Source organism: Gavia stellata, chromosome 2, assembly GCF_030936135.1.
Source record: "Gavia stellata isolate bGavSte3 chromosome 2, bGavSte3.hap2, whole genome shotgun sequence".
Taxonomy (NCBI): domain Eukaryota; kingdom Metazoa; phylum Chordata; class Aves; order Gaviiformes; family Gaviidae; genus Gavia; species Gavia stellata.
The window spans coordinates 40,352,936-40,378,796 of record NC_082595.1 but is presented as its reverse complement, the minus strand read 5'-3'; the positions used below and the strand labels follow the sequence as shown (position 1 = coordinate 40,378,796).

At 40.3% G+C, this 25,861-nt stretch overlaps 1 protein-coding gene across 1 annotated transcript in view; it reads right to left on the bottom strand.

Annotated features, from left to right (window-relative positions):
- Positions 1-25,861, bottom strand: part of SASH1 (SAM and SH3 domain containing 1) — a 575,518-nt gene that overhangs the window by 81,470 nt on the left and 468,187 nt on the right. Inside the window, exon 4 of the mRNA XM_059828717.1 lies at positions 18,490-18,618. Within this exon, the coding sequence (XP_059684700.1) occupies positions 18,490-18,618 (129 nt within the window). The remainder of the gene's footprint in view (positions 1-18,489; positions 18,619-25,861) is intronic.

Below are 25,861 nucleotides of genomic sequence, written 5' to 3'. Positions count from 1 at the left end.
AATTTTCCTCCTCAAACTTCCCCTGTTTTGAAAAAAACATTGCATAATCTTGCTCTGAAAGCAGACCTTGAGGAGAATGTGTCAGCAGTTAGCACTGTGCCCCTAATTAAACCAAAATATTTATGGTCTCCATGAATTCCCGCTGTAGCCATAATGTAATTGTTTCTATATGCCAATTTCACAGTATATGCAAATGGTTTCATATTATCAGCACTGCATTGCTGACTGCTTAAGATAAGGTCCTCATCTAGCAATGCAAAGGAGGCTTAAGCTCTGTCTGCCACGTATTAATGAGAAATGGGAACCATCCACAGAGAGCCTTTTGCTCCTCCAGAAAAATCTCTCCTGACTGCACAAGAACACTACCTTTTCTAGATTATTTAAAGGGACAGGGTTATGAATAGACTTTTCTTTCCCCCTTCTTCTTCTTCTAACCTAGCACCCCTTAAACAGAATGTCCTTAATTTTTGTTGCAACTCCTTCAAATGCTAATTTATGTTCCTTTGGTGATTGTTGCTTTCTGTACTTGGAGAGTCTTTCACATATATCTGAATGAATGTCCTGAAATTTTCATCAAGTTCAGAGAACGAACAGTGCTACATTCAACACTTACAAGCTTAATTTATTTTCTTGCAATTTTGAGAAAATTTATCTTGGAAAATCCAGAAATGGCTCACACCCAACTGTCAAGAAAAGCTGGAAACCAAAAGCAGCTGAACATTCTGTATGCTGAACACCAGGAACACCACTTGGCTGTGTTATTTCTCAGTGTCACTGAAAAGGCATCATTTGTCATCAGTCAAATTTAGTCACTGTCCCATCACAGGCTTGATCCACACCCAGTCAAGAGAACAGACTTTGTCAATAGGTGCTGGATCAAACCCCAAAGTCTTCTAACATCAATTATTTAACTTCTGAATGCCTCTGTTTAAGCATCTGTAAAATGGGTATTTTAGCATCCAGCTTTGTGCAATGCACAGATGCAAATCATAGGTAACAATAATCTGTCTGCATACACAGTAATATCATGGCACAACAAAAGTAATTCCTCACAGCGCTGCAGATACAAAGTCTGTCCTCTTCATTGCAGTTGTAATCCACTACCTGAAAATGTGTTTTCAGAAAGAGATGTCATGATGTTGGTGAAGGACAGAAGCTTTTTTACATTATATGCCCTTACACTTCTAAAATTTTTTTTTTAGAGACAAATCAAGTGAGTATCACAGAAGTATCCTTTCCTGCATGGTTTTAAACTTCTTTTTATGAAGAATGGTATTTTACACAGAAAAGGGGGGGGGGGGGCAGGGAAAACCATGAAAGTAATTTCAGTAGGAGTGTTTGTGAATAGGGTACTATTTCATATTAGTGAAAACCAGATCATAAAATAGCCTGTGAACTAAAGAAGTGGCAGACAAACACCTATATTAAAAACAATAGAGTTTTCCTCATCATAAGACATGTTCAGGATATTGTTTTTGAAACAGTAAAAACTAAATCAGGATTTTAAAATACAATTCCATAGAACAACACAATGTCCAACAATGGCAAACAAGTTACACAAATTTTTTTTTTCACAAAGCAATTATATAATCGATGCAATATAGTTTGAAATTTGATTTCAAAGTCATCAGGCACAGTAGGAATGCAACTGCATTTGGTTTTTGAATGTATCAAGGAAAATTCAAAAACATTACAAAATAGCAGGTATTAATATTACATAAAATTAAGAAAAAGCAATAAACATTTATTTTTACAGCTCAGTTCCATTGAAAGGAAGGTTAGATGGCAGCTGTGTTACTATTCGAGTTGACCTCTTGTTTTTTTCTTTACTGTAGCAAGCAATAAATAAGGCCTTCAGGGTTCAAGATCAAGTAATCCATTACTAAATTTATGGAAGGCTCCACTATAGAAATCAATAAATAGTGACTAAACAAGGCATTATAAATAAAACAACTCTGTAATACTGGTAACTCCATCTGAGAGGACGGCAAAAATTTTCAACATAGTAAGTATATACCAATCAATCAATGGAATATAATTTGCATTTAATAAATTATTTAACATTTTGCACATGACCTCAATGTTGAGACAGGTTAAGTTCTTTCCCATCTTTTTGCAAAGTCACATATAAATACAGGGGGTTCTCTGGACCCTTCACTGTCACTCTTACAGACTGACCCTTTCCCACGAATATCCACAGTGGCGTGTGCTTTTCAGGAGAAAGTATCTACACCAATTACGACGACTAAGAGAGCACATAATGGGACGGCTCAATTAAAAACTGCCACCCCAGAACCTTGCCTAATTTTTGCCAAAGCTAGCATGAGCTATATAAATATACACGTAGGTTTTGGGGTTTTTTTAATATATATACACACATATACATATCAGATTGATAAATATATACTTGACCTCTGCTGATAGATCAAACGAGGGAGGTGCAAAGAGAGACTGTTGTCTGCTTCTATTACCAAGGAGCAAAGGACTGGAAGGTACTGTCATGATCCATTACACAGACAAATGTTGTTTTCATATAAGGCTCCATTCTAGAAAAACAAACACGTCAATCCACCACCACTGCTAGGGAAATAACTGGTGAAAAAGCAGGTTATTCTGGCCTAATGTTTGGCAATCAGATGCTATTCGATATGGAGAACTGAAAGATACTGCATTTAAACAGAATTACCCAGACAAAGAGATCCAGGGTGGGGAACATCTGGAGAGTTAACAGGCTGGCAGAAAAGGATGTAGGGATTACCACGAATCATAAACTAAGCACGAGTCTTAGTGTCACGCTGTGGCATAAAGAACCACCATTGTATTACAAATATAAAAAAGATAATGGTGTGCTACCAACCCTTCTGCTCTAGTCAGCCCTGCTAAGACCTCAGGTGCAATCACGTGCTCAGTTTTTGGTAGTTGTTCAAAAAAGAGGCAGCAAATTGATCAGAGTCCAGAAAATGAAACAGCAGTATTTGTGAATGGTCTAAAAAAAGTGGTGTTAGAAATTAGTATTGTTTAACCTGTGGGGAGAAAAAAAAGGAGGAAAAAAAGAGGGGGAAGAACATAATGCCCTTCATAAATATAAAAAAAGTTGCTGTAAAGAAGAACATTTTTGGCATCCATGGAAGACAGCAAAACTTAAAGAGAGATGCCTGTAAGATCCTAATAAAAACACTCAGTGGTAAGGACTATGCACACTAGAATAGTTTGCCTAGGCAGATGGTGGAGTTAACATGTTGGGACAGTTTTAAGGACAGGTCAGATTAACATCTGTCAGGAACGATAAGCAGAGCTGAACATGTCTTGGGGCAAAGGATGCACCAGGTGATTTCTCAAAATTATAAAATGAAGCCAAGGTAAATTCCACAAAGTACAACAGTATTAAAAAACAGAGACTGAGGCAGCAGAAAACTTCAAAGAATATGTTTGGTAACCCACATTCAACCACAACAACAACAAAAAATCAGATCTTGCTATAATTGTGTTTCACTTCTGGTTTATACATTTCACACATAACTACAGAGGGCATTTCCACTCCTCCATTTGCAATAACAGGCAACTTTATCCCAGAGCAGGTGTTGCAACCTTCATCTGGTGTGGTCGAGATGCAGACCGCTTACTGTGATGCCTAATCCAAAACTGGGAGAAGCTAAATGTACCAGCTTAACTTTTAATTTATTTTGTGTTTCAAGAGACATTTTAAATTTGCACCATCCTCAACCCAGTAGTCTTCGAGGGTATGTTTTTGCACAGATTTCTGCTCTTTTACATTCTTTCTATTGCTGTTCTGCAGAAGTACCATAGCTGCTTTCACAAAGCTCCTGCTCTCCATGACATCCAACTCAGGGAGGTAAGTATGATAAAGAATAAGGAATATGGAAATGTGCAAGAAAAGTATGGTGCAGGAGGCACTCGAGGAAAAGAGAAAATTAAGCATGTGGGACAAAGTGAATGGAGAAAGGGTGCTGCAAGGACTCTCCTACTCAGAGTACTGCGAAGAGGAAAGGTTGTGAACCTTTGAAAAGATGCATAGGTGGGGTAAAATGACGAAGGAGGAGGGCATAGGCTGAGCTGCTAAGGGAAGGGATGGAAGAGGAAGATGATAGGGACTAGTAAGAAGAACAGCCTTGAGAATAAAGATGGCGTCACGGAAGGAGAGTTATTACAGACAAAAGATGGAGGTTCCTCCCATAGCTTTGAGCCTCCTGTGACAAGGCAATACAGAGGCACTATCTGAACTATCACTAAGGGAAAGGCACGTGTTAATTCTGGAACAACACAGCTTCCTCAGGTATTTTATCCTACATCCGCTCTGGGAAAGAGGCTGCCAAATCCAGTGCTGGTAATCAAAACCTTTCATCTGCCACTTAGCAGCTCTGTAACAGCAATGGAAATAAGAGTCTTATGCTCAAACCCAGAGATTAAAACCATCAGAACAGTATAAATGCCTAACACATGGTAGTAGTCCCTGACATCCTCCATTTTGAACATATCTTGCCACTCAACATAAGTGCATCCAAGTTACTCTGAAGCTGCTGGTAACAGAAGGGGTACAAAGATTGACGTGCTTATGTTTCAAGAAATGGTTTTGGTTGCTTTTTTTTTTTGTGAAACCCCTTTCTGCAGCCTTATAAATTCTTACTCAAAAGGGTTTACCATGTTCTGAAGGTAATGAACTAGGTCAAGAAACAGGTGCAACTTCTGTAAGCCTTGCTCACCCATCCAGTCGTCCGATGAGCAACAGCAGCTACTAACACCAGAATAAGCAGTGTGATTCATGCAACGTAAAGTTAATTTTCTTAGTATGATACATAAGATGAATTTTTTCACACCCTTCTTAATGATTCCAAACTCGACCAAAGCTGGAGACATGGACAGTCAATATGTTCCTTAAAAACTTCTAGTAGGCCACTTTTTATTAAAAGAGCTATTAAAATTACATTAAATACTCATGAGTCACACTTGTTCTCAAGAAGACTCAATTTCATTTTCATACTACTTTTCAGACAGCTGAAAGACCAATCTATGTAAGACACACTTTTAGCTTTCTAAACCTCCTTTGGTGTTTCTAGTAGCTGTTAACTGAAATGTGCCGTTTCCCTCCGGTTAAAGAGGTGAGACAAGAGGCAGCTCATCTTGTATCATTCCATTTTGGGTATTTTGGGGATATGAATAATGCAAGATTCTATGTGCTACAGGGTCAGCATTTCTGTGTTACAAGTGTTACATAACCTAAAGCATTGCCACGATAGAATATGTGTTCATATAGAAAAGGAATGACATGAACGTTGCCAATAAATGTTTAGGTTTTACTTGCTGGCAATGTGTCTCTCTCTTCCTGCAAGGTAGATAACTTTCAAGGTGTCCCTCAGGTAAGAGAGATCAACCAGAGAGAATTGCATTAGCAGTAAGAAACAGAATGGCCCTGTCTTATGTATAAGATTAAATTCAGATTATTTTTTTTTTTAAGAAGGAAATTGTTAGGCTTCAGGTACTAGCAAACTGCTGTGATCTCATACAGAAAATACTATACTACTGTTTTCAAGTCTGCTAGAGGGTAAAAAATGACTGTGGTCATAAAATGACAAAGGGAAATGGGTGTAAAAAAAATTTCCTGTTTTGGAAATCTGAATAATTTCAGTCAAAAGACTCTCAATGCATCACTACTAAGAAGAGAAGATCAATTGTGTTAGCACTATTTAGAGAAAATGGTATTTCCTGTTCCATGCAGCATGGACATAGAAGAAAATACAAAGAGCATTTCCTACTATACTTTGCTATGCTTCCCATGAAAGTGACTTTTGGTAAAATGCCCATCTCTTTAAACTTCATTATGGACCTTAGATTTTCAACATCACCCAGTTAGCTAAAATGACTTCCTGCTTTCTTCTGCATTCGCCACCTGAACTATGGTCAGGAAGAGATTTCTATTTTTGTCATTTTTAAGAGTAGAAGAAATGCATTAAAGATGCAAACCCTAGGGATATTAATGCCCTGCCACTGCTCCAAATGAGTCCATAATGCAATAAATACCTTTTGTAGTCCAGGATCTTCTTAGGTTTTCAACTGAACTCGTGTGGTTTATTCTTAAAAGTTAACAGTTTTAAGTCCTCCTGTCATTTTGTGAAGCTGGACTAAGATATGGCTAACTTCAATTTTTTTTCCCCCCCTAGGTGCTTTCAAGTGTATAGAACACTCTATGAAGAAACTGGTCAATCTTTCCATGACTCTCTTTTTCAACCCTTTCATTTCTCTTCCTGTTCATTTAATCTTGGAGTTCGCAAAGTTTCAGAGGAACCTATCGTAGTGGGAATCAGAGCCTTCACTCTGGCTCACCGCTTCTCCTGCAGTACCTATAATGAAAAGGTCAAAAGTGCTATTCGAAAATCTCCTCTTTTGACCTCATGCCTCATCAAATTGAGCCTTCATTATGGCCAGTGACCATGACAGATTCACAGAAAAAGAGTGCACCACTGAGTGATCCTGTTTCTGGCAAGCCATGGCATCCATTCTAGCTCCAACTCTTAACAGAATTGAAACATTTTTTGAAAGTGCCTTAAAATAACCGAAGTTGTGCTACATTACTGTGGTTTTTTGGTTATTACTTATTATCATATTTTAAAGTATGTTATACTGTTACAGTATCCTGATCAATGCAGCCATTTCAGGGCTCACATAAGCAAAAATAGCTTGCTGCTTTGTGGCAGTTTTTTCCCTTGTAAGCCATCAGAGTGCATCACCTCTTTTTCTTTATCCCAGCTTAGTTTTTTAGTGACCTACTCACTGAACCTTCTAGCATTTCACTCCTCACCCTTGTTAGCTACCAATGACCAAATGCCCTTCTTTCCTCTTCTTCTGCCTGACAAAGGTAGGCAGGTAGGCAGGCAAAGAGGTCCCGGCTCCTGGGGCACCTCCTCCACAGTCTCTTAGATTCCTTATTCTGCTCTCACTTGCCCAAAGGTGAGGCTCCTTTCTTCAGCACTCACCACCTCCTGCACCTGAAAAGTCTAAGTATCCCAACCAAACCCACAAGAGTGGAAAAATTGAGCCGGAAGCTCCGAAGAGCATGTCCAATTGCTAAAATTTACGTTGACCTTTCTCTCCTCCTAACCTCCCTTACTCCTTTTGGACCAAAAATTCGGTAAGAAAAATTCATGGCTACTTAGCTTCTGTAATAACTGTTTACCTTAGCCAAACTGTAACACACTGAAAAGAATATATTTGATTTGTTTGTCTAAATGTTTTTAACAACGTGTTCCATGTCTAACTATCCCTTGTCATTCACTCACAGAAAGCTTCCTGAGATACTTCATATTTCCATGTTACCAAAGACAAGTCTAAGAGTTGATGCAAATCATGGTGGTTTTCCATTCCCATCGTTTAAAGAAATTTTGAAGAACATTAACATTTCTTAGCAAATCAGGATGACTGCTACAAGACATCTGTATTTTTCAAGAGCAAAAGGTGTAAGTTTTCAGGTACCACCTGCAATTCAATAGCCACAACAAAACTAATCCACTAATGCTAAAGATTACGCAGTTCAAAGGAGGAAAAACAAATAAAGTTACCAAGTCCCCTGAAACGCTCATCCAGCCCAGCATTAAGCTAAATTCTAGTCTTGCTGTTAACTTGGGAGGCTAACTCATAAACAAAGAGATCAAGGGAGATAATTTGCCTGCTATTGTCTATCCTACAAACAAAAAATTATCCAAACTAGTTATGGAGTCAAAAACAGCAATCAAGAAAAATAATCTTTACTTTTGCTAGAGAGTCAGCAGCTTGGCTCCTTGTTAGAGTATCATTCCAATGCGAAGTAACCAAAACACATAAAATAATAAAAAGGGAGCCAAAAATTCATAGTCCTACTCTGTTCCTAATAAAGCTGTTGAACCCTGTTTAAAATATTTAAATTATTTAACATGCAAGTGAAGAAGAAAAGATTCACTAGCTTTGTAGAGAAGATGCCTACCTGGAAGATGAGACACTGGTATTCCCACTGCCTCACCAGGAACTGTTTATATATGCAGATAGGGTTGATCAACAGATAAGGTTAAGAAGTCTACAGAATATTAAATTGCAGGAGATAAGAGTTCAAGTTTCCTCAGGCAGAGGAGAGAACCAAACTTTGGTTTTCTACACCACCGGATCAAACCACCACCTCCTACTACTTTGCATGCCATGACCTTCGTTTCTCATACTTTCCCACAGGTGTTCAAAACGAAGTATTTAGTTTGGGGCTTAATAAAATAGCATTTTTTTCAGCCATCACCAGCCAATGTTATCCCAGTGAAACTAATGCATTGTTGAAGAAATGTAAGCCCGTTCCCCAGGGAAGTAGCACAGCTCTCTGCCTCTGTGTTTCTATTAGCATTATCCCCGCCATAGATCAGTCATTTAAAGTAGAGGCAGGATGGTAGAAGAGATGGCTAGCAGTGAGCTATTGACCAGTAGAGCTAGACTCTTCACCAGACCTCCATACTCCAGAGGAAAATAGGACCATGCTCTGAAAGATGCTAGATCAGGAATGCTGTAATAGCTTGGCACACTTTCAAGATACTTTTGGTTTTTTAAAGTGTGGGCTAGTGGACTGGACTTCAGGCTTGAGCCGATTGTCTGCATTCACTGGCCATGCACTGCTTAATTAGCTCTTGTGGCCAGTATTCGTTTACAGCTGTACTGGGGTAGGCCCAGACTAATGCCATTTTCTGTTATTAAGTCATTCTGAACTTACCATAAATTTTGTGCTACTCTGTTGCAAACTTAGTTACAGAGAAGGAATTAAGAGAATTACAGAGGTTAATCTTCATCAGCAGCTGAATCTCAGGGAGGTGAGGCCTAAATAGGGATAATGGTACCCAAATTACCAACCTCAAAGGATGCAACAAAGGCTAATTAATGTTTTTAAAGGGTTTCAAGGGTGGAAAGTGCTACATAAAGGAGAAATAAAACTATTTTGTGAGCTTCTGTGTAGGCTAGCTACTGAAGGCTCCAATTATGTAGCTTTCAATAGTTAACCACTTGAACATAATAAAGCGACTCCGATGACTGACTGCTTATTTGCATGACTTTCAGCACCTCCCACATGCTGCAAAACTTTAAAAGCTATCTCTTCTGTCAAAACAGACTTGAACTACGGCTTAAACTTTGCTGGGATATCAGAATGAGGAAAAACCTGAACAGGTCTGTGGATGCACCAAGACAGAAAGCTGACTGAAGCCTGAAACATGTGCCCCTTGGAGGTGAAAGGGAGATGGACTTCTTTCAAATACTGTTTATCAGCCTAGTCTGTCTTAAAACAAAATTTCCAAATTCTGATTTTTCTTTTGCTAGCTTTTTTATCTTCCTAATTTATCCGGATGGCTTGTGAATAAAGCCTTATATGATGAAAAGCTTGTCTATTTTTCTACAGCTATACCCGTTGATTTAATAAGACGTTATTCCTGCAAACACTGCCTTCTTTACATCCTTAAATGAGCCTGGGTACACAACCATACTGCCACTATTTTCACATGGAGCCTAAACCAAATGATTATAACTGATTATCAGGAACTCCAACAGCAACAGGCAAAAGGCACAGACATAAACAAAAAATTACCAGTATATGTTTTGAACTTATGAATTCCAAATTTTGCTAATCATTTCAAGTCTTTCTTCTTTAATTAGCTTCTGATCCATGACTGATTTTGTTCATCATGCCCAGCAACACAAGAAATTCATCCCTCTGGTAAGGTACTGAAATTGAATCCTTTTCCAAAATATTACCCATTCATTTTCATACATATGTTTTTCAGGATTATTGCCTTCCCCAACTCAATTTGCTTGAACAGCCAAAAAAGAATCAGGGAAAATCTGGATGTAGTAATCCCAAATTACTTTGTTCCCTTATATAAGACAGAGCTGCAATCTAAACTGTCAGGGAAAACTTAGAAATGTAAATCAAGAGGGATATGACATATGGGAGTCAAGAAGAGGAGTTTCCAGCTGATAGCCATTCCTTTTTATTATTTTGTGGAAAACAGATTGATCAATCAACAAAGAAATCACATCTCTTCAAACTGCTTGAGTTCTCCTTCAAACACAAAATTCACAGACCATCTTGTTCAAAACAGCATTTCTCTGTGTGCTTCAGGCGACGCTGCTGAAACAGGAAACCTACACAACACTGAGAGAAGATAAAGCATGAAGAGATCAAAGGAGAGTAGCTGTGCAGCATCAGAACCTACATCATGAAGAGCAGGGCCAGGCTGGCAAAAAAAAAAAAAAAAAGAAGACACCAACCCCCAAGCCCTTTGAATTCACAGATGGAGGCTTGCCTTCCTCTGGGCATCTTTGTTGGAGGAGTATCCTTCTGCTGCGGAAAAACAGATGTTCCAAAGCACATCCAGATGTGCACAAATACTCGTGATGTGTTTCTCATTCTCATCACATGCTCTTGATTTATTCTTGATTAAGACCTGTTTGTTTTCCCTGATGACCTGCAAGGCTGTTATGGTTCTTACAAGTGTGGGTTTTGAATACCTCACTAATTTTAAGACTTCTATCTTGAGCAATATCCCTACTATTCCTTGAGGACCCGGGGTGGTATTCCTCTACCCAAGAACTTAGAAGAAGTGCAAGCTAGCACAAGAATTACTTGACATCTGAAGTTGCCATCAGCTGTCTTCAGCACACATAGATGGACTGGAGAGCAGTGGTTGGGGGACAGAAGGAGGGTACATGGAGGCTGCGTGGGGAGTCAGGCTGAAGGACAAAGAATAAGCTAAATACAAGACATTACACCTTCTAGGTTCATTCTTCTGTTGGTTTAGCTGCTACCATGTTACAAGAGTCTGACATTCTTCTGACCCAGCCAATACACATTGCTGTCCTTCCCAGAGTAATGCCACTCCGCTGGGTATTTTGGAATTCTTCTAGTAATATGTCAGTGGCAAGATGGGTTGCACACCACAGAAACTGTTCACCACAGAGTTTGGGTGTTTTGGGTTTTTTTGTTTGTTTCTTTGTTGGTTTTGTTTTTTCTGTTGTTTTTTTTTTCCTCAGAGATGCACCTTCTTAAATGACAATTTAATTTGCTTTCTTTTTTAACAATCGTATCCTTTGCAATGAAATTTACCTAATGGTCCAGATAGCACGACGCTGTACATTTCCATTTTTGCTGTCATTTTTAAATTCAGAGGGGAGAAAGGATTAAAAAAAAAAAAATACACAAAGGGAGCTGTGGTTAGTCAACCAATTCCCCTCCTCCCCCCAAAGTCCTCAGGCTCTGATGAGATTAAATCACAGAGTTAATACAAATCTAGTCTGTCAGTTCCAGCTGATACGCACTGCTTCTAGGGTAAAAGAACAGCACAGTAAGAATATATTCAACTGATCTTATGTTCAAAGCAAAAGTCCCACTGAACATAAAGGGATAAGAAAAATCATTACAGGTGCTGCTAAAAGATTAAGTATAGCTAGAAAAACATTTATAACACTAAGGAGAATTTCTCCCCTCCGCAATTATCAGTCAAACTACCAGCAGTGAGTTATCTTTTCTATTTATAACATAAATATTATTTTATTCGTACCAGTATTGCCAGTTCAGAAAAAATAACAATTACCTTTGAACACCTGTTCTTCCCATAACACTGACATTGCCAAAAATACAAACATTTTCAGAAGACCAGAAGTGTTAAACTGAAGATCCTACTCCAAAAAGCAAGGACCCTCGAAACATATAAAAGGAAGATAAGGTCACCCAACCCACCATAGCTGCACAGTCTGCTGAGTCTCCAGCCTATAAAGTCTGCCTATAAACAGTCAGATTTTGCTGAAGGGATTATTCATAAATGGGCTTCCAACAAAAACAGTGGTGAGACTGCAGGAGATCATTAGCTTACAGAAAGTTGAGAGATTTTTACTTAGTCTGCTAGTACTAAGTGGACTAAGAACTGTTTAAGAATGGTATTCACTTTGCTGTGTGTGGAACAAGCCTTGCTTTATTTTCATACTTAATGCTAGCTCTGTATTTAAATGCCCTTGCTGTCCTGGTGCGTGATACATGAGACACTAAAAATAGCCCGTCTGTTCCAGAATTTCCATTGTGTCTACCTTTGAAAAGCTCCATTAATGATGAAAAAATTACTATGGATTTAACTTACAAAGATAAAGCCTAAAATGTTGAGAGACTGAGACTGCACACATAGTCAATCTCTATTACATATTTTCTGTGTAAATCTACTTTATGCACCTCATATTCAGGCAAAACCCCTTCTATTTCAAGCTATACTGGAGAAAAAAAATGCTTGAACGTCTATGTATTTACTGCTACTTTTTCTTTTGTATGTCTGCCTGATAAGGCCTGGAAACTCTCAAAAATTTAGAAAGTCTTATCTGTGTGTTCTCGAGCTCTTCTTTTGTGTTGTAGATACCTTTTTAATCTAGCTCAGATGTTGTTTATACTTTGGAAGGCCTCTTACAGCCAGCAAGACAAAACAAAACAGTGGAATACTGTTCCAGCAAGATATAGAGGTGTCCTCTCAGGACAAAGGTAAAAAGCAGCCAGTATTGCATTTGCAAAGCAGAGCTGATCGTTTCATGTCAGGGAATAAGCAGTCTCTTTTAGGATCCTGAGATTTTAATGTGTGTAAGATGCAAAGAATAGCAGACGTGGCTAGAGATAGTTACAGAGCAGGCACATGCAGACTCCACAAAGATGTTCAGCTTTGTAACTCCAGCTTCAGTAGCTAGCTCCCACGGAGATTTCTTAAATATGCATCAATCACTGACTGCAGCAGTTCTGGGTATTTTAGTCTCCTTCAGTGAAGGTTGGCTAGTTTCTCAAGTAGTCTTATGATATCGCCAACCAGCAGTACCGTATCAGCCAAATACACCTCTAAAAAGGTTAAAGCCTAATTATCCTATCACTCAAATTACTAATTGCTCTACTTTTGCCACTTTTCCTCCACTCTGCCTTGCTGGACACATACCATTTATACGTGATGACATTACTTAGACGGTCAACTCCATTTGTAATCAAACAACCGGTTGCTGAGCATCTTTCAAAACCATGCACAGCCAAGACTTATGAGGACTGCATACATGTTGGGCAGCAAGGCAAGAAACTTATGTTGGTTTTCTGTTCATTTTTCTTTTCTGACTTTGTATGTGTACATGTACTGTAAAAACACATGGGATTAGGTAAGTCAATTTGTCAAACACGTGCACTGTACTTTACCACAATGCATACAGGGAGTTTCTGCACACTTCTGCTTTTACACATTGAAATGAATTAAATGGATGGAGAAAAAAAAAAGGTATACTTGTGTACCTTATAGCTTTCCAGTGGCATTAATTTTAACTTTATGTAACTTGCAAGTCAGGAGATTAGTGCAACTTCTCAGTGCCACAACTGTAGCTGACAGAGTCCATCAGAAAACCTCAAGCTGTTCTTTGACTTCAAGATCATCAGCTACAATACAGACCTTGGCAGCAGCAGTTAGCTGGCCGCTGTCAGTGATGGATGAGACAACAGAATGCAGTTTGCTCTTTCACAGCTATATCAATGCTGTCCTGCCCTGCTGACAGGCAAGGCGAACATGGTTTTGTCAGTGAGCCAGCCAGGTATGATCCCGAAGTCACCAAGGAAGCAGATATGAGCAGTAACAAGGTGCCACCCTCACAGAGTCACTTTTCTGGCCATAACTGCATTTTAGCAGATGTCCAGCTCAATATTACCTGTGATACAGTGGATTTTCAGGCCCATAATGGATGTATCTACTCTGACTGCAGTTGCTTCTCAGCCAGAAAACCACATGGTGCACAGGAATAGGCCAAATGCTAGGAAATGCAGGCAACTCCCATGCTGTTCACAAACATTAATGTCCAAACCCAAGCACATTCTCCATTACAAAAACAGAGGCAAAATTCCAAACACAAAAAGCAGTTATCATGGTTAGGGACAACTAACAATCCTTGACAACACTACCATTTGGAAAAATACTCTGTGTTCAGCTCCATCTGCAGATACTCTTTTCTTACAAGATATGCTGCTGTCCCAAACAATTTTACAAAGTGGTTTTTTTTAAAAATTCAACTCCAGAGCAGGATATCTAGACTGAAATGGCCATGGTCAGATAGGAAAGGTTGGAGAGCTGATTAGAAAGTACAATATACACTCAAGACATCAACACTTGCTCTCAAACAGCTTAAAATTATTTCAAAGTGTACAGAAGCAGCAATAAACAGCTCATATTTCTGTCCTTCCAGTGGCAACACTACAAAGGGCAATCTAGGTGAGCCAGAGCTAAAGACATGTTCCTGGCAAAGCTCTAGCTCTGCCAGCTCAGGCACTTCTTTGTCAGTACACTGCTCCTCCTGACGCAGCCTCTCTGGGCAACGTTTAGAGGATGCTTCAAGCCCTGGGGTGACCCACTATTTCTTTGTTCAGAGCATTCAGTAGAAGCAGCTCCAAACCTAACTTTGGCCTTTTGTGTTTCTGCTACGTATTATTTATCACTGATACTGCATTTCAGAGGAAGACAGCAGAACTGATGTCCAAAAATCAAGCTGCAGTCTCCCAGCTATATCACAGCTATTGATTGCCTGATCTTTCATGATTATAAAAAAATCTAAAGACGTATCCCAATACCTTTTGTTTTATGAAATTTTTTGCACATGGGATCTGTAGCTTTGAGATCGCTGTCAACAGAGACTCATCCCCCCCCACCCCGCCCCCCACCTTATTCCACATTTAAACCTGATCTCAGTGGAGAGGTTGGGTTTATCCTATGGTACTCCCTTCTCATGATTCAGTAACCTTCACTCCAGCAAAACCTTGGAAATTTGCACTAGCACTACATGCATATCAGCTCTGCTCTAGCACTTTGGTAAAGAGAGGGAGTAGACCATCAGCGGCAGGGGGTAGGAAGAGCAGAAGTACTGCCCACCTCCAGTTCTGGCACGACCCCACCGCTGGGAAGAGAGGGTATATGGACAGCACTGTCCCTCCTCACCCCTGATAGAAGAGCAATGTATGGCACAGCAAAGCCAGGCTAGACTAACAGCCCAATAATACTGATGCATAATAATTTTAGGGCTGCATATATTTGCTATCTGGTGCATGTATTTTGCCATTACAGCACATCTGGGATATGCTATGTAGCCGGCATTTCCCCCAGCATTACTCCCCATTCACTATTCCAAAACCTCTGCAAATATGCTACCTTTCCTCAAGCTGTAAAGAGATGAAAAACATCACAACAAATAAGTCTCTCTTCCGTTCTGTCTTTCACATTAGTACTTTTGCAGTCATTTTGGCAGCTCTGCTGTTTAAACCAACTCCTGTTTCTACAGCAGATTATAAACAGGCATACTACTCTATCCCGTGAATACATTCTAGTCAACATGGACATTTCCCACTCCCTGTGTACCTAAGTCAAGCCTGCCTACTTATTGATGAGAGCAAGTTTCAGCTGCAGTCAGCACTGTTTGGATGCTGTTGTTGTGGAAGTGAGGTAATATCTATAGTCTCATGTGTTACCACCAGAATGGCTATCTGATGTCCAGAAACTGTATTATAGTGGTGACAAACGTAGCAAAAATTGAGCACTAATTTAATTTTCAATTGCAGCATCTTCTCTCTGACCTGACAGTTCAAGAAGTCATCACTGGACTACTAGAGTGAGCAAACTCAACATAAGAGCCACTGAAGAGGAATCTCCAGGATGTCTTTTCACACAGCCACCTTCTCTGACTATAATTTCTTTTGAGCAGAACGAGCTAATGAATCACTCGCTGGTCTATCTTAGGTTAGCTTGCATCTATTTAAACCAGCATGAACCTCTGTACCTTTGATGTGAGTTAATTAAGCTCACATGACTTACCCCAGCCTGGCTTCTGCAGCTTCGGAAGTGAAAGGAGCCAAATTAGGCCCATCTGTCTAAATGGAAGACCCACCATAAGGCACACTTCATTACCCAGCACAGGAGCCGCCTTCCAAGAGTGCCAGGAAAAGGGGTTTTGTTGCTGCCAACAGCTACCCAGAATACCAGGTATGCCAAGCAGGGGGGGTTTCACAAGAATCATGATTCTGTGCCGTCAGCTTCTTTGCACAGAAGCCTCAAGGGTCTGTCTACAAAGGGATTTCCTGCGATAACCTTTTGGTTAACACTTGGAACTTCTTGGCAGCAATAGATCTGCCAAATACATTTGATTTTTTTTTAATTTAAAAATAAAGAAGGAACTAGAAAACTTTAGTGGGGCAGAGGAGATGGCTCTCTCTGTCTTGCTCCTGCAGGCATTCATTGTGTAACTGAAGTTCACAGTCCATACAAGCTCTAGAAGCCTCACAGTTGCTAAATTGGAATCCCAAAAAGAAAGAAAGTAGCCTTAAGTAATCCACATCATCAAACACAGCTGCTAGAGAAAGGACGCAAGCCACTCCCTGCTACTAGTCAGTGCAAGGGTCTGGGGAAGCAAAGGAAGAAGACACAATTACACAACTTCAGCTCCCGAATTTCTCTTAAAGGATTTGATCTTGTAGAGGAACTGCAGAACTGTGATCAGATCCCATGCTGGCTCTGCCACAGCCTCAGTAGAGGTATTAACCATACTTCGGTTATGAGTTTCTCTATGTGTTATACGAAAGTTACCACCACAGCAAAACTGTAAGTGACAAAAAAAAAATTCCTTCAGCAACCTGTTTTCTGCAAGACAAGAGTTCAAGGAAACTTCTGTAAGTCTATCGTATGTTTTTACATACACTGTTGAGAAACACAAACTTAACACTGAAGACCTAACAAAGCAGACCTAAAAGCTATTTTCTGTCACAGATGATCTTTACAAATGTTACAAAAACTGACAAAGAAGTTTACAATGAAAAAAGCACAGCAACCAGTAATATATACACATCCTAAGTAGTGACAAACATTTACTAATGTTACAGGACAGTAAGGAAACTGTCCAACAAGTGAAAACACATGATATTTTTGTGATAGGCCTCCTAAAAAGTTCCTTCTTAAACCTAAGAAAAATGAGGTATGGAGATTACCTGCATATAGATTAGTTTCTGCTAAAGTGGGACTCCCTAGGGAGTCTATGCAACTGAATTAGTGAAAAACTGGCTAGTTGGGCTTTAAGAGTAGCATTTAATGTGCCGTACTCGGAGGCCAGTTACAAGCAGAGTAGCGCAGGGCCCTATCCTGTTAAGGCTGTGGATAATGTCCACCTCGGGCTGCAGTCAATACACTTGAGGGCAGAGCTGCCATTCAGAGTGGCCTGGCAGGAACCTCATGAAATTCAGCTTGGACAAATGCAAAGTCCTGCTTGTGAGGAGAAGCAAGCCCATGCACCAGCACAGGCTGGGGACTGACAGCTCTGCAGCCTGCTCTGAAGAAAAGGCCTGGGGGACAGTAGGCTTAGCACGAGCCAGCAGCGTGCCCAAGGCAGCAATGACAGCCAGCACCATCCCACACCATGTAGCCAGTAGATCGAGGGAAGCAATTCTTCCCCTTTCCCTGGCACTTGTCAGGCCACACTTGTACCACCACCTCCAGCTCTGCAGTCCCACATGCTGGGCAGGTGTTGATAAGCTTGAATGAGTCCAGGGGAGGGCCAGCAAAGTGCTCAAGGACTTGAGCCCTTGCCCTGCAAGAAGAGGACAAGGGAGCTGGGAGATTCAGCTTGGAGAAAAGACTGCTTCGAGGAGACCTACTGGCAGCTTGCTGGTACCTATGGGGTACTGTATTGTACCTATGATATTCTGTTCTGAACAGAATATCAGGAAAAAAAGAAAAGTTCACTATGAAGACGGTTAATCAGTGCAACAGGTTGCTCAGAGAGGCTGCAAAGCCCCCATCCTTGGAGGTCTTCAAACCCAATCAGATAAAGCCCAAGCCCTGGTTTGAATTTAGTCTTGACACTGATTTGAGCACAATTTTGGATTAGGTTGGACCTCCTGAGATTCCTTCCAGCCTGAATGACTCTGCTATGTTCCCCTGCTACAGGTTCTGTAATGCATAATAATGGAACAAGGTTCACAAAATTGAAGATTGCTTACATTTGGGAGCCTGAAACCAGTATTTGCACCTTGGAGTTTTGAGAAGCAGGAATTTAACAGTTTGTACAGTGCAACTGAAAAACAGCACACAGTTTCATTATGCTCACACCAGGAGCATCTTGGAGCAAGGACACGATGCTTTAATCAGACACTAATCTTGCCTCCAAGACTTGAGGTTTGCAAGCGAATGTATGTAACCAAAAAGTACTCTAAAGAACAACTAAGAAATGCAGACTCCAAGGCTTAATGAATCGTAACAAATACCTAGAAAAAAACCTAATCCTGCTGATTTCAAGTGTTTAATGGAGTTGGCCAAAATGTTTGTGTACATGAACACAATCACATATAGTTATTTCCCTGGGTACAACTCTTCAAGATGAAATATTGATTCTTCATCTGGGGCATAAATGACAATCATTTCTTAATAAAGTCATAACTTCTCTACATACCACATCAAGGTCTTGGGAAACCCTCCGTTTGCGCAGCTCTTCCATCCTCTCACACACATCCGTGAAGCAGGTGTTATAGTAGTCTGCATACTGCTGTGCCAGGTCATCAATATTTCCCAGTGACCCATCCTATGGTGGAGATAAAGAAAGAGAGGTTAATGAATTTTTAAATTCTAATTTAATGGTAACACCACAACTCTGAGAGAGAACGGCTCCCTGCAGCACATCCAGCACACAGCTCTTGGGTCATGCTCTTAATCCCTAGCCCCAAGCATGCTAACACACAAGGAGAGCTGGGAAGCGCAGTACCACAGTAGGTCCTCAGAAACAAGTGGGTTCTTGCTAATTCCTACACAGAGAGAGAAGGCAGGGACAACAACGCACAGCAATGGAACAACATATCCCCAGGCACCATCTGCCTCAATTCCCTCCCACCCACACATTCATACTCCATCTGGCTCTCCCAAGCAGCTGTCTACTCATCCAGTAACCAGTCATTACGTACATTTCACTGACTTTATTTACTTGCAGTAGTCCTGCTTTCCTTGACAATGACTAACAGCAATTTAAAACATTAAATGTCTTGCTTATAAGCACAATCAGCCAGACTGTGAACAATTCCAGCCAAATTACTTTAACAGGCAAGTTTATGTCACCCACAAAGACACTCTGCCAGTTGGTCTTTTAATGTGTACTGGAGGCAGAAACATAGTTTGCTCAGTCCCAAATGTCTGCTTTGCTAGGCAGGATTGCTACCCTGTTAATAAAATGGCTATAGCCAGGAATCTAATTGTAATCACCTGTTAATTACAGTCAAAATTCATACTTTTTAAATAATGGATAAATAAGGGGGAAAAAAAAACAAAACAAAAAAACAGGCTGGATTTTAAGTGGCATGAGAATCCTTCTAAATTTCAGATAGGTATGCCATAGAGGGTGGAGTGAGGGGGTAGGCAGGGTGAATTAACAGTTTTTTTGGTACAATATGCACACACTTAAAATAGATCCAAAAGATGGGATGAAGTAATTTTGTTTCTCTATTTGTCTAATTTACAGAAGAGCATATATGTTATTGTATACATTCTTTAAAAGGTAACAATCTACACTTTGTTCATATTCTGAGAAAACAAGAATACACTGGAGAGTGTTATTTCACTGTTGCTGTTAATAGATGCAACACATAAATATAAAATTATGTCTTGAATATTAAGAAAAAACTAAGCAATCAAGAAATCATTTGAAAATAATTATGTTAATAATATACATAAGTTGTAATGCAGTTTTAGCATACGAGCTAGGAGGAAATCTTTTAATTAGAAACCACACCTTACTGAAGCTCTTGCCATTTGGAAATATGTATGTGGTCCTGCTCTCAGGGTTCTTGACTATGCTGAAGAGGCAGATCCGTTTTAATGAAGTATCACTTCCAGACAATTGGAAAAAACATTCCAGTTTAAATGAAAGTGAAAGCCTATTAAACCTCAGACTCCGTGAAACACACTCTCTGCTTTTTTTAAAGTGCAATTCCACATGCGCAACAGGTATCTCAAATTCCCCAGGAAGTTTTGTAGAGCTCACATTCCAAAATTCTTAACAACTTGCAGTTTCTTAAAACTACTGTGTACAGTACAGGTGGAAAACAACTTGCATGTCACTTGTTGGAGCAGCAGAAGCAAAGTAACTACACTAAACACATTATTATACATACACCCTTCTCTATACATACCTATGTATTTTTTGCTGTATTTCCTAGCTCTCAACCTACCAAAGATCTCAAATGGGAGATGTTTCAACTGTTAAAAGATTGGGTTCTGTAGTACAAATAAATTTCTGGGAACTTCAGATTTTCCAGAGCTTCAGACAAACAACTTTCCACAGCATTAAGCAAGTGTGTAGTTTATGAGGACAAAACAATGTCATCTTTGAGAGCGCAGCAGTGCTACCCTGCCTTTCTACCGAGGCAGCGGCGCTACCCCCTCAGCGAGCATATGTCTTCCTCCAGCCACCTCCTTGCCATCCATCACTTCCCAACAAGCTGGGGAAGAAACTTTGCCTCTCTGCCTGTACCACAAGCTCCACACATCTGCCTGCGCAACCGGACACTCTGCCAGTGGCTGAGGGCACGCTTGCTGATCCCATGCACACAACGAGCTGCTTTCACAAGGTTTGCACGCTCAGGAGGGATAACTAGTGTTGCAGTGCTGGGGAGGAAAATGAACATCAAACAGAAAAAGCAACCCCAAAACTTAATCTTCATTTGTTCACTGTTGCAGGCAGTAAGAAAACCTGTATGACTTCCAAAGAGACGACATGACATCTGAATCCCAATCACTCCATCATAACAAACGTCCCTCTCTAAAGGTTACCAAAAATTCCCACTTAGAAGTATCTTCCCCAGGAAGTCTGTTTATCCCTTGATAAGCTTCACCAGTTAAGAGTATAGGAGCTGGAAACAGTAATGGTAGAAGGGCAAGATGGAAACTATCATTTTATTAGAACAATATGAAATCTGCCTATTTACTTTATCAGTCTGTCTCCTCTCTCAATTCTGGGAACCTTTAAATTTCACATAGTAAACCTGCTCGGAAATAGGTGTAACTTGTGAAGGTAAAGTCATGACCCTGAAACTGAGTGATATACTCCAAATTCAAACAGATCATGTGAACTTCAGCTTAGCTGAGAGCCACGTGGAACCAAGGTGAGGATCGCAGCATGCTCCAGCAGTCCTCCACGCACCTTCCCACACCCATGCTCCTCACGACCATAGTCACAGGCTGCTTGCGGGATAGCGGTAGTGCTGCACAACGGATCAAACATAGCTGAACAAGTGCTCGTTTTTCACTTAGGTCGGTGTGCAGTTCACCATGTAGTCTCTACAAGGCTGAAGGCTTGTGACTGTCCCTAGAGCAAAATTAGCTCGATTGCAGCACCCTCATTAAAGCCCACAGACCGTGGGTGGCCCTACCGGCAGCGAGCACGTGGCTGCAAAGAAAGGCCTATTCACGAGCAACCCAGCCTGCCAGTGCGACAACGTCCAGAGAAGCTGAGCTGCAGGCACCAGCCCGCCTGACTGACAGAAGGGATTGCTGTCAATGCTTGGGACTTAAATCAGGGGCCATGCTCCAAACACAGCTCAAGCCAGCTCTCCAGCAAAGACCAGTCCTGTGTGAAAGAGAGCTTAACATCTGAAAAAAGATGAAGGAACAGAAATACCACAAGATCTTAGAGATGAGAATTGATAACTGAAACACGTACTCATTGCAACCCCGCTTTCGCTGGGTTACCAGCCTGAGGGCAGTCAGCTCTACAAGCCAGCCGCTCCACATAAGCGGCAAGCAACCTCCTAACCAGATGCGGACAGCTTTGGGGTTTGAAGTCTCTAGCTTCAAAAAATCAGAACAAAAATACAAACATTTGCATTTACATCTCAGCTTGCCAGAAGCTGTAGCAACGCTAAAGGCCTGGGGACGAGTGGCTGGAAAGCTCCCCCGCAGAAAAGGACCTGGGGGTGTTGGTTGACAGCCGGCTGAAGATGAGCCAGCAGTGTGCCCAGGTGGCCAAGAAGGCCAACACCATCCTGGCCTGTATCAGAAATGGTGTGGCCAGCAGGACCAGGGAGGTGATGGTGCCCCTGTACTCGGCGCTGGTGAGGCTGCACCTCGAATCCTGTGTTCAGCTTTGGGCCCCTCACTACAAGAAGGACATTGAGGTGCTGGAGCGTGTCCAGAGAAGGGCGACGAAGCTGGTGAGGGGTCTGGAGCACAAGTCTTACGAGGAGCGGCTGAGGGAGCTGGGGTTGTTCAGTCTGGAGAAGAGGAGGCTGAGGGGAGACCTTATTGCTCTCTACAACTACCTGAAAGGAGGTTGCAGAGAGGTGGGTGTTGGTCTCTTCTCCCAAGTGACAAGTGACAGAACAAGAGGAAATGGCCTCAAGTTGTGCCAGGGGAGGTTTAGACTCGATATTAGGAAAAATTTCTTTACTGAGAGGGTGGTGAGACACTGGAATAAGCTGCCCGGGGAAGTGGTGGAGTCACCATCCCTGGAGGTGTTCAAGGAACGTGTGGACGTGGCATTGTGGGACATGGTTTAATGGGCATGGTGGTGTTAGTTGATGGTTGGGCTTGATGAACTTACAGGTCTTTTCCAACCATAGCGGTTCTGTGATGACAACTGAATCACTTGTCTCTGTGGTAAAGAGCTTCTTTTATGAGTTTATGCATGCGGGTATCCAGAAAGCATTGCTTTTGTCGAAAAAGAAACACAGATACACAAACCAAGCCAAGCCAAAGACAGCATGTATTTCACACCCATATTACATATAGGGAAATGATGTCATAACTTAACAAAGGTTTGTATATCTGATTTATATTATGCCAAATTTTATCCCTACAAATAGTTATCTCCATCCTCCTCCTTTATTCTTCAAGTACTATTAAAAACATAGCAAAACTAAAAAAAGACAAGATGCTTCATTTTTCTACTGCACTGATAATGGCCGAGAGGACCTACTTTAGATATCATCAAACCGCAAGTACAACTAATCAGAAGATGAATTTTGAACTATGGCACTTTGCCTGCCTATTCATTAAACTGACCCCCAACTTCTCCAAACAGTTCTGAACTGTCTCACACAAAATCACCACCAGTGTGCTTTGCATTTCTATTTTGTTTTCAAGTTAATTGAGTATTTTAAAAATATTCATGTGCAAAACTTTAGCTCCAGCTTGAGAAGTCATTCATTCCCCTACAAAGCACTGAGATTCAAAGGAATTGTCCGAAATAGTTTAAAAAAATCCCTAGCATTATTAATAAAATAGAGCAATAAAAGCATTCATAATAACATTTTTAAAATATTTCACTCTGATGCATAAGAGCCCATGTTAATTTCCGTAAGTTCCTTTTGCTTTCTTGCTTTCATATGAAAGCCAAAACCTAGAGGATTTTTAAGACAATAGAAATAAAAGTCTAAACCCATCAGTGTGTTTATTCCTCCTCTTCCTTATTAATAGCCCTACCTTGTGGGCTTGATTCCAATACTAATACAACAGGGTCTAAACAAACATGGACTGCCATTTTAGTTTCACAGGTAGGAAAAAGAATACAGCTATTTGATACCAAAAATAGTAAGACAATGCAATTTATAATAAGCCTTCAGTTATGTGCCGCTATGTCCCATTTTGATGTAGACAGGTCCCATATTTGAAACACCTTATGTGAGTAAGGAAAAAAAGACACAGCTTTCAAATATATTCTTAATGATGTATCTGTAATTCAGTAGCCACTGATGTACTCTTAACTGCTTTAGGTCAGTAATATTTTTAAAACCAAGACCTCATAATGAACTCTCTCTCATTCTGTTACAAATTTAACAGTTAACCAAAGTCCTACCACGAAGACTGCTTTGCACACTTTTGTTTATTGCCATACAAACTGCAATGTTCCAGCTATATAATCCCACAGATCTCTGGTGGAAAAAATTCATAAGCAACACAAATATTGAGCAGAAATACCATTCCTGAAATGCTTTAATTTATTCATAAAAAGTTTCTCCTAAGACTTTACTACTGCCTGAGACCTTTCCATAAAATAGTCTGATAGCCAGGAAAGTAAACAACCCACTAGTTTTAAAGGGTTAATCCCGAAATGAAGATTTAATAAAATAGTCTAATGAAAACAGAAGTTATCTCAGATTTCTATTTTCAGTTGTCAAATATGTTCCTAAATTTCCATCTTATAATGTATGCATGCAACAATTTTTGGCATCATAAAACACAAAGAAAATGATGAATTGCCCTGGAATTCCCAGAGAATTAGTTCTGATATGCATGTGAATACCAAAGGAATCCGTCAGGATTCCTGTTAATGGAGTGACTACAAAGAAAAGTTGGAACAATTTGACACTTATTATAAAGTTAGGATTTATCGGTCACTGCACATCAGTTAGTTTAACACACTGGCAGAATCCGTTCTATTTGACATCTGAAAGTGTAAAGTAGAAACCTGTTTTGTCAGAGAGCTCTGCTGTCAATAAAATTAAGTAAAAATACGTTCATATTTTAATAATAGTAATAAAATAAAAACACTATTAGCTAAGGAGGAATAATGGACTTTGCTAAGTAATGTATAGATTTCATGAACCTGCATATGGACCTAAACACTAGGCACTGGCACAGCATACACACTTTCTACATAAATTTCCATGCAGAATAAGAGTTTTAGAAAAAGCTACTAAGAATACAACTATTTGAGTGCGTACTTTTCTATCTCAGACTCTGAAAAAAGTATTACAAAACTGCATTTCCCAGCATATCCCCTTCCTATTCCAGCAGATGTTAGGAATGTCAGGAAAGAGGACTTGATTATCAGATATATGTGCTCGCTCTCCAAGCCACTGGGTGAAATTCATTTAACTGCATGAATCTCAAAAATGTAAAAAAAAGATATGTATGCTACAAGCCCATTTGGTCAGGAAGACAGATGGGTCTCCATCTGCACATGGCAATGCAGATTACAGCACATAATGGAGCTATACAATTTCCTAACTTAAAAACCACTCCAGCTATGGCCACAGCACGTGCATAAACTGGGAGGTTAGGAACAGGTCAGAAACTGGGAGGGGAAAACAAAATCTGACTTTTTCCTATTAAAGTGTAAATGTGTGGAAAGGACATAGATGAAGGGAAGATGCTCTTTCACAACACTTTGCAATCATGCCCTGGCAAAGGAATGTTTTTGACCTTCACAGCCCAAGACAAGGAAAAAAAAAAAAAAAAAAAATCCATTTCCGTGCCTGAAACACAGGACTACTGTGTGGAGAGTCGCTGTAAACATTAGCAGCTTATTTCTGGCAGTTGGATCTTAACAGGGACACCTACCAAAAATTTGTGGAACATGACCCTGCATTTCAATAATACCTTTGGTTTGGATAGCTGTAGGAAGTACATAAATGAAAGCCAGAATATGGCCAGAGCAAACAGGCTTGTTTGGGAAGGGGAGAGGGGTAAAGAGGGAGGAGGGACCAAAAAAATGGTGAAATGAGAACATCTGCTGAAGGAAAACATGTTTGTGCCTAATAAACACACTGTCTTCAACAGAACTTCATCTACATAGCACACATCCTACGAGATGTTTAAAGTTAAGCAGAACTAGCTTACCTAGAAAGCAAGGAATGCTCAGATTTTCACAGGACAACTTTGAATAAGATATCAGTCCTTTTTAGGTATTTTTCTTAATGCGGGCTCATAGAAGCTCAAGAAACTTGTGCATCCTTCCCCAGGCAACCTCGGACTGGCGGCCTACCTCCCTGAACTGCAAAACATACTAACACATGAATTCAGGCTTCAGGTGATTAATTTGAGAGATACACTGTATT